Raw genomic sequence first — 9,907 nt, forward strand, 5'->3', positions numbered from 1 at the left:
TTTTTTTTTTAAATATATTTTATATTTTATTCATTTTTATTTCAGTTTTAGTTATGTTAGTACTTCAACTTAAACTAAACCAAAACAAAAAAAAAGAGAAACGTCAATGGCAAGTAGATGAAATAAAATAAATTCAAGTTTTTTTTATTTTACTTCAGTAACAGTTACTTTGTTGCTTTCAAGTCACAAAAATGTTTTTAATGGTTTTATTTTTAGTTTTGGCAAGAAATACATTTATAGGCAGGAAATGGAACGTTAATCACTCATATTTCATGGTTTACTTTATGCAAAATAAATTATTTTATAAGATTCCATGCATAAATAAGTGATGTTATATAATATTATAATATAATATTAAACATATAATATATTTTTAATAATAAAACAATATAAAAACAATAAAAAGGATAAAGATTTTTCCAACTTGAATTAAAAGGACATCTTTACATCTTACAATTCTGACTTTTTTTTCTCAGAATTGTTTTTTTTTTTTTTCATTTTTTAAAATATAAATCTTAACTATACTCTCATTCCGGCGTAATAATCAAGGAACTTTGCTGCCGTAGCATGGGTGCAGCAGGCACAATGATATTACGCAGCACCTGAAAATAGGCTTATTGGAAGTTACCTAGCTGAATAGTCAAGTTTTAAATAGGAAAAATATAGAAACTCTTTGGTCATTTTTGAGCGAGATGCTAACGGTCTAATCAGATTCAATGATCTATGCTAAGCTAAGCTAAAAGTGCTACCGCCATACCCGGAGATCGGCTGAATGGATTCGAAAACGGTAAAACTCAACAGTTTAACTCTAGGGGAGTTGGAAAATGAGCCTATTTTCAAAAATAGTGGAGTGTTCCTTTAAAGGCATAGTTCATCTAAAAATCATCATTCTGTCATTTACTCGCCAAACCCGCACGATGTCTGTAAAACACAACAAGAAGCTGTTCTTGCTGCTCTTTTCATTGCAGAGAAAGCTGACAGTGACAAGCCATAAAAAGAACAAAATAAAAGTCCTATGAAAGCAGACACGCTGCTAAATGTCAAATGGATTTGGGATGGTGTGAAGGTTAATAAGTGTCGTGTGTGCATATGAATGAAATGTTGAGATATGAGTGTGTTTCCAGCGCTCACACGTCTATCTTTGCTGTTAAATATAGCAGTCCTTCAGTCAGTGAGTCCACTAGATAAGGAGCAGAGACTCCGGCTCGAGTCATTATACTGAGACATGAGAGAACAGGCCTTTTCATCATCTGTGTGTGTTTGTAGAGATCATAGTTTGTATTCCATTCAGAAAGATGCACTGAAAACTGAGACAAAACTCCTGTAGTAATAGTTAAACGCTGCTCTTCAGTTATATGAATTAGGGTGTTATTTTATTAATTAAATGTATTAATATTTATATGATTTATTACATAATTACTAATAAAAGTTTATTTTTCACTTTTTTCTATCAAATAATTAATTAAACGCTGCTGTGCATTCAGTTATATAAATTAGGGTGTTGTGTATTTGTACTAAATTAATGTATTAATTTTAATTTTTAATTTTATATAATTTATTAAATTACTGTTAAGAATTGGGAAGTCTGAATGACTCAGAGAATCAGTTAACCAGTTAATTTCCCTGTATTAATTTATACAAAAATGTATAGTTCTGAAAATATTTTTTCAGATGAGTTTAATATGTTTTTTATATTATCTAAAAATATATAATATTTATAAAATATATAGTTAATACTGTGATTTATCTAATGTTTTTGACCAAGTTACATCAATTAGAGTTGTTTAGTTTTATTATTGCATTTATTGTAAATTTATCTAAATTGAATGGTGCAATTACCTCAACGTAATTGAGATGGTAATGAATGATTTATCAAAGTTATTTTAATTTTTTGTGCTGTATTTCAATAAGCCAGTATGTATAAAACAGTTTATTAACAACACGTTTTATTTTATTTTATTTTAATTATTTTATGATTTTCTAAATGCAAAATGTATGATTTTCTTAGACAATGTGAATAAATAAGTGATAAAAACAAATGTAAAAAAAAATATATACTAAATTTATAATGCACTTTTTATAATAAACAACATTGAGATTCTCATTGTTTTGTGCAACATTGATGGCAAAAATATTAATCTGATGTTTGTTTAGTTTAATGTAGTTAGATATACTTTTATTAAGTAACTTGTAGTCTAACTACTTTTTAAAAAGACCAGCTTTCAAAAGAGTTTGTTTGCACAAGCATCAGGTTTAATGTTAGATTATTTTCAGCTCTGAAGGTGCCAGAAGAGCAGGTGAAGATGGAAAAGATGGAAAAGGCCCGGATAGAAGCCGATTACAACGAGGTATTGATGAGTTTGATAGAGGCCAGCCTAAAGACGAAAGCGCAGATCTTTGACGTGAGCGTTTGTGCAGGTGGTGAAGATCTGCCGCAAGTGTGTGGAGAAGCAGGAGAACGTTCTGGCTGACACACACATCTATCAGCTGCGCATGTGGTGCACGCTCAGTGAGGTCCTGTCCTACCTGCAGTTCTTCGAGGAGGCGGTGACGTACGCGCGCAAGATGGTGGAGGGATACCTGTGAGTGTGTGTGCATGCATGCATGAGAGAGAGAGAGCTTCATTCAGCCATGCATGCTTAAAAACACCTTTATATGTGCGCGAGATGGCGGAGGGAGACATGTGAGTGTGTGTGTGTGTGTGTGCATGCATGCATGAGAGAGAGAGCTTCATTCAGTCATGCATGCTTAAAAACACCTTTATATGTGTGCAAGATGGTGGAGGGATACCTGTGAGTGTGTGTGCATGCATGCATGAGAGAGAGAGCTTCATTCAGTCATGCATGCTTAAAAACACCTTTATATGTGTGCAAGATGGTGGAGGGATACCCGTGAGTGTGTGTGTGTGCATGCATGCATGAGAGAGAGAGAGCTTCATTCAGTCATGCATGCTTAAAAACACCTTTATATGTGTGCAAGATGGTGGAGGGATACCTGTGAGTGTGTGTGCATGCATGCATGAGAGAGAGAGCTTCATTCAGTCATGCATGCTTAAAACACCTTTATATGTGTGCAAGATGGTGGAGGGATACCTGTGATTGTGTGTGTGTGTGTGTGTGTGTGTGTGCACGCATGCATGAGAGAGAGAGAGCTTCATTCAGTCATGCATGCTTAAAACACCTTTATATGTGTGCAAGATGGTGGAGGGATACCTGTGATTGTGTGTGTGTGTGTGTGCGCACACGTGCGTGAGAGAGAGAGAGCTTCATTCAGTCATGCATGCTTAAAACACCTTTATATGTGTGCAAGATGGTGGAGGGATACATGTGAGTGTGTGTGCATGCATGCATGAGAGAGAGAGAGCTTCATTCAGTCATGCATGTTTAAAACACCTTTATATGTGTGCAAGATGGCGGAGGGATACATGTGAGTGTGTGTGCATGCATGAGAGAGAGAGCTTCATTCAGTCATGCACAGTTAAAAACACATTTATGTGTGTGTGTCTGCTGAATCAGGAAGCTCTACCATCCCAATAATGCTCAGATAGGAATGGTCACGATGAGGGCCGGCGTGACGCACTGGCAGGCCGGCTTCATCAAGATCGCTCACGGCATGATCTGCAAGGCCTACGCCATCCTGATGATCACCCACGGCCCGACACACCCCATCACCAAAGACCTGGAGGTAAACATGAAACTAACCCGGTGTGTGAAAGTCCTGTCCTCACAAACAAAGCTGCATGACTTACGTTCTACGTCAGAATTTCATACCGATGCAGCCGTCAAGTGGAGTCGGAAATAATGTTACTGATATTCGATCATTTTATTAAGATTTATTTTTATTATTAGTCATACATTTTAATATTAGTTTACATTTTTCTGTTTTCATTTTAATTTTAGTTACATTTTTTTGTTATTTTTTAACTATATATGGATTTTAATAATAATTTATATTTCAGTTTTAGTTACTTTAGTACTTAAACTGAAGTAAAATAAACTTATTTATTTAATCTAGTTGCCATTGACACTTCTCTTTTTTTAAGTTTATTTCATTTCATGTAACAAAAATGTTTTTTTTTTTATTATTTTAGTTTTAGTTTTAGCAAGAAATGGAAAGTCAATTACTCATATTTAATGGTTTACTTTATGCAAAATAAATTATTTTGTAAGATACCATGCATAAATAAGTGATGTTATGTAATAATATAATAATATATTATATATATAATATATTTTTGTAATAAAAAAAATATTAAAAAAATAATAAAAATGTTTTAATGCATGTCATAATGTATGCATTATATATATAAATTACTTTATGCAAAATGCATTACAATAAATGTTCTTAGATTCCATAGGTAAATAAGTAAAATGAATAAATATATATATTTTAATAATAAAAAATATAATGAAAATTATTAAAATATTTTTTAACTTAAATGCATGTCATTATATGCAAAATAAATGATTTTGTCAGATGTCATGCAGAAATAAGTACAAACATTAACATTATATAAAAATTATATAATGTTAAATGTATTTTTTTTTAATAATTAAAAATTATAAAAAGATTTTTCCAACTTGAATGCATGATTTCATAATATATGCATTATACAGTATGCATTACTTTATGCAAAATAGATGATTTTGTCAGAAGCCATGCATAAATAAGTGATAAAAATTATATAACAATAATATAATATTAAATATATAATATAGTTTTAATAAATAAAAAAAAATACAAAATATAAGAAAACATGATGCATGGTATGTCAAAATAACTAATAATTCCTAACTCTGAAAAATAACACCATGAGGTTTTAGAAGGACATGACGATGAGTAAATTGTTCATCTAATGCTTTAAGTTCAAAGTGCATTCGATAAGAAGAGTCACACTTGTAGCGTAGTGTTTGAACGCCCCTCTCCTCCGATCAGGCCATGCGCATGCAGACAGAGATGGAGCTGCGCATGTTCAAGCAGAACGAGTACGTGTATCACTCCATGCGTGAGGCGGCGCTGAAGAACCAGCCCATGAGGATGATGGCAGAACCGGCCACCGAGAGCATCAAGAACCTGTTCCGCAGGAAGTGACATCACACACCGAACCGCTCCGACAGCATCCACTGTGACACCACAGTCACGTCTACTGTATGCAAAAACTGTATGCATGTGTGCAAAAGCAGCAAAATTCAGAATAGATACAATCAGAATTTCTCTACATGATGATTGTGTGATGAGAATTTCTTCTTTGTTTTTGAGTGTCATTTTGAATCGTAGTGTTTTGTAATTAAAATCTCATGAGGTTTAAAGGATGATGTTGCTCGTGTTGCTCTCTCATATGAGTTATGCGTCATTAAATGATCAACTTTGTCTAGTGTTTCTCCTCAAACAGACCCGAGTGAGTCAATAGTCATCATTCAGAAAGAACACAGAGCTGTAAAATCAGTGCTCAAATCATTTGATGAGGTGTTGGAGGGAAAAATTGAGTTATTTTTTCAATCTCAAGAGGAGTCACATGTGATATTAGTATTTTTCTCAGAAAAAAAGGAAACTATTGGAAAAGTATCAATTTTTGCTCACTGTAAGGAGAAACAACTGCGACATTAAAGAGATCCTCGTTGTGTTGTTTCCCTCTCAGGAGCACCAGTGTTACTTTAGTTTAGTTTAATATTTTCAATTCGATTTTAATTTTATATTTTCAGATTTTACTTTAAATTTAGTTAAAGTTTTAGTAATTTTGTTGTTGTGTTTTTGTCATTTTTAAATAAGTTTATATAGTCTTTATTACATTTTATTTATTAGTTTATTTAATTTTAGTTATTTTAGTACTTCAAATTAAACTAAACAAAAATCTGAAATGTTGCCCTTGTAATATTTTAGATTTTAATTATTAATCTTGTTTTCATTTTATTTTTAAAGTTTTAGAAAGTTTTTGTTTTTGTCAGTTTTATTAGTTTTTGTTCTTTTTAAATAGCATTTATTAAATTGCATTTATTTATTTATTTTAGTTTATTTAGTTTTTTGTACTTTGAGTTAAACAAAAATCAAAAATGTTGCCCTTATAATATTTTGAATTAGATGTAATTATTTATTTCCTGTTTTCACATTAATTTTAAGGGTTTAGCCATTTTCTTGCCATTTTTATTAGTTTTTATTTTTAAATCCAATATGTCTTTATAGTATTTATTAGTTTATTTAGTTTATAGTCAAACTAAACAAATATCTATCTGAAAACTTTTATTTTATTTCATTAAATTTTTATTTCAAACTTTTTATGGTCTTAGTTGTAGCTGAAGACATGCACAGCACAAACCTTCTCTTTCAAATAATGCAAATAAATACACAGATCTGATTTTGAGAAATCTTTAATAAAAAAATCCCTTCATATTGTTGTTTTTCTCAGATTATGGCGAGTGTGGTCTGCTTTTATGCCAGGCGTTTGCTGATCCTCTTGTAGACGAGGCTGCCGAGAGTCAGGGTCTGAAACACAACATCAGTCAGATCAGTTTGATTCAGTAAAACCTCACGTGTGCTGATGATAACCACTGATCTCACTCACATTGACCAGTGTGTTTCCATCCACCAGCTCTGTGACGGATGTGATTTTGTTCAGGACGACCTTCAGCTTGTTTCCCTCTTTATTCACAACAGCCTAAAACACAAACGACAGCATCATTATCATCAGTGCAATCAAACGCTCATCAAATCCTGCATGCAGGTCCGTGAGCGCAGCACCACCTTGATTTTCTCTCCGGTCAGGGTTTCGAGCTCAGCCTCCTGTCCGATGGTGAAGCTGTTGGTCAGGACTTTGGCTCCGGTGGTGACGGTCACTTTGAACTGATCTCCGTTCTGCTCGATCTCAGACACGCTCTTGATTTCTTTGCCTTTCTCAATCATATCATCAGGAAGACCTGAAACGATAATCAGGTGATTAGCAATGCAATGCATGCAACGCTCAATGCAATGCATGAAACACTCAGTGCAATGTATGAAACGCTCAGTGCAATACATGAAACGCTCAGTGCAATACATGAAACGCTCAGTGCAATGCATGCAACACTCAGTGCAATGCATGCAACGCTCAGTGCAATGTATGAAACGCTCAGTGCAATGTATGAAACGCTCAGTGCAGTGCATGAAACGCTCAGTGCAATGCATGCAACGCTCAGTGCAATGCATGAAACGCTCAGTGCAATGCATGAAACGCTCAGTGCAATGCATGTAACTGGTCAGTTTATCAGCAGTTCATTCAGATCCAGTATTCATCAGATCCATGCATTAATGTTAGATTTCAACTCACCGACAGCCTTCATGAACTCCACGAATCCCTCTTGACTCTCCAGCTGATATTTCCCACTGAACGACATGGTGACCGGTGAATATGTTGAGTAACTCCAGAGCATTTGAAAGACGCTTTTATATCGTCAGACACAGAGATGAATAATTATTAACCTGACCTGATGGTCCTGGTTGGTCAGTTACTGTGAAATCAGGTTAAATGTCATGTGGGGTAAAAGAGTACAGATCTATAGAGGGTTCAGTCTGATCAGATCACGGCCTTTGACTTTTGCCCTCAGCGCCATGACATCATCACTTTACTACTACTGTTGTAACTGTTGTAGCTTTGGTTCATTCTTTTAATTAGATTTTATTTTTATATGTTCTGTTTTCACCTTAATTTGTGAAAGTTTAACACTTATTTTAGAGCATTTATAATAAATATTTACATATATATAAATATTTAAATAAATATAATTATTTAAATTTAGTACTTTAATCAAAAGTTAAAATTTACTTGTTAAACTAGTTAAACTTTAACTAGTTAAAATAAAATGTTTACTTTCTGATATTTCTTTATTTTATTGCAATTAACATTCTTTTTTTTCTTTATTTCCCCAGTTTTGTTAGTCTCTGTAGTTTTGTTCATTTTTTAATTTCAGTTTTAGTTGTAATTGTTTTAGTGTTAAGTGTTATTTGAAATAAATGTAATTTTTTATAGTTGTTTTTTTTTTCAGTTACCATTTATTATTATTATTTAATTAATTATTTAATTTGAGTACTTAGTTAAACTAATCAAAAGTGAAACAATGTTGCATTAATAAGTAATAAGTTTGCTTTCTTATATTTTTTATTTCATAGCAATTAACATTTATTTTTGTTGTGGTTTTTTTTGACAGTTTTGTTAGTTTTTTTGTAACATGTCTCTATAGTTTTGTTCATTCTTTTATTTCAGTTTTAGTTGCAATTATTTTAGCGTTTCAAGTTAAATTAATCAAAATGTGACTTGTTTTATTTCATGTAACATTTATTCTATTTCAAGCAGTGATTTATTTCTTTTATGGTTTCAGTTTTAGTTTAAACTATAATATCCCTGATCATCACACTCAACTTGAACAACTGTAGGATTTTAATGTCAGAATATTAATAGCGACACATAAAGAAACAGCTGTAATTTTATTGCTAAATATCTGTCCCGGATGTTTCTCAGATGTTAAAGTCAGGACAATTCATTGCAAATGACGTCCTGCTCATGCATGAATGCCTGTGCTGTCTTCAGATCAGGAATCAGTCATGAGTCTGATAAAAACAGCGCAGGTTTCGCGGTGTTATTATAAGGACAGAGCTGTGTTTCTGAGGCCGCGTCGGCACATCAAACGTCGTGCAAATGATCCGTAACTGCAGCATAAAAGAGTCTCTCAGTGGCTTTGATATGGAGCAGAAAACAGGCTTGTGGGATTTTTCACGGGACCGAACTTTCATGCCACATCAGAGAAAATATAGAGCAGCACAAATGCATCGTAAGCTTGATTTATAAGCAGAGCAACTGATTTGTGAGCGTCTCTGTGCCTCATTAGCAGCATCACGGACGATGGTCAGCTCATGCTCAGCATTAGTTGGTTTGTACTCTGGACTGCATCTTTCAGAGCTGAATGATTATCAGTGTTTTATCAGAGCGGCACGACACAAACACTGATGTAGAGAACACCGTGCAAGCAATAACACCATAAACCACCTTTCACAGATTGTGCTTTACCCAGCTTATCTTTTAAAACCAGTATGATGTCGACTTTAAAATATAGATGTTTTAAAAATATTTCATTTCTGTTAATGTGTATTTTATTTTGAGCAATGAAAAGGTTTTTAATGGGTTTAGTTAGTGATATTAACCCTGCTTAGGATGCCATGTGACGTCTAAACCACCTTGATGACCTTTGACCCTTACCTATACTTCTACATAGTGACATAGTTTGTTATTTACTATCTGCTAGTGCTGTGAACGGATGAATTCTCTCCTAATTATTCGGAATTTTTTTTGGAATGTTTTTATTTTCATATTTTCCATTTGAATTGAATTGTTTTGGTGTTTTTGCCAGTTTTTTTATTTTTTTATATTTTTTTTTTATATATCTATGTAGTTTTTATTTGCCAATTAGCTGAAGTTTATATTTTTTATATTTTATAAAAATTAATTTTAAATCTGACATACTAGGGAACATTCCCTATCTGTTAGTCAGATGTGCAACTCTATAAAAGTACATAATTAAAAAAATAATAATTGAGAAAATATATTTTTTAATATTTAGAATTCTTTTATATATTTTCAATTTAAATTTTGTTGTTTTTTTATGTTTTATCACTTTTTTTGTTTCTATTATTCATTTGTAAGTCACTTTGGATAAAAGCGTCTGTTAAATGACTAAATGTAAATGTATTACTATTATAGTTTTTATTAATATTTTAAATTAGTTTTTATTTTTATATTTTCTGTTTTAATTTGAGTAATTTTTAATTGTACAATTTTTTTATGTCTTTTTTCCACTTTTAGTTATTTAATACTTCAACTTTGAACAAACATTAGAAATACTAACCCTGGTTAGGACACACACACAGACACACACACACACAC

At 32.5% G+C, this 9,907-nt stretch overlaps 1 protein-coding gene and 1 pseudogene across 1 annotated transcript; one reads left to right on the top strand and one right to left on the bottom strand.

Annotated features, from left to right (window-relative positions):
• Positions 1 to 5,091, top strand: part of LOC107704575 (histone-lysine N-methyltransferase SMYD1-like) — a 13,278-nt pseudogene extending 8,187 nt beyond the window's left edge.
• Positions 5,092 to 6,359: 1,268 nt separating this feature from the next.
• On the bottom strand, positions 6,360 to 7,401 carry LOC107704576 (fatty acid binding protein 1-B.1). Its single transcript, XM_016507531.1, has 4 exons — positions 7,301 to 7,401; positions 6,739 to 6,911; positions 6,560 to 6,652; positions 6,360 to 6,480 (listed from the first exon to the last, which is right to left on the bottom strand). Exons 1-4 carry the CDS (start codon positions 7,365 to 7,367, stop codon positions 6,427 to 6,429), a joined length of 387 nt encoding a protein of 128 aa, XP_016363017.1. The 5' UTR covers positions 7,368 to 7,401; the 3' UTR covers positions 6,360 to 6,426.
• Between the last annotated feature and the right edge of the window lie 2,506 nt (positions 7,402 to 9,907).

Source organism: Sinocyclocheilus anshuiensis, unplaced genomic scaffold, assembly GCF_001515605.1.
Source record: "Sinocyclocheilus anshuiensis isolate Anshui unplaced genomic scaffold, SAMN03320099.WGS_v1.1 scaffold1614, whole genome shotgun sequence".
Classification (NCBI taxonomy): Eukaryota; Metazoa; Chordata; class Actinopteri; order Cypriniformes; family Cyprinidae; genus Sinocyclocheilus; species Sinocyclocheilus anshuiensis.

Excerpts from the sequence above, each read along its gene's own strand:
- LOC107704576 (XM_016507531.1), bottom strand. The coding sequence starts at position 7,367 with ATGTCGTTCAGTGGGAAATATCAGCTGGAGAGTCAAGAGGGATTCGTG. Across the intron at positions 6,912-7,300 it reads GGAGTTCATGAAGGCTGTCG|GTCTTCCTGATGATATGATT; the intron begins GTGAGTTGAAAT and ends TTATCGTTTCAG. Across the intron at positions 6,481-6,559 it reads ATGGAAACACACTGGTCAAT|ACCCTGACTCTCGGCAGCCT; the intron begins GTGAGTGAGATC and ends GTTGTGTTTCAG.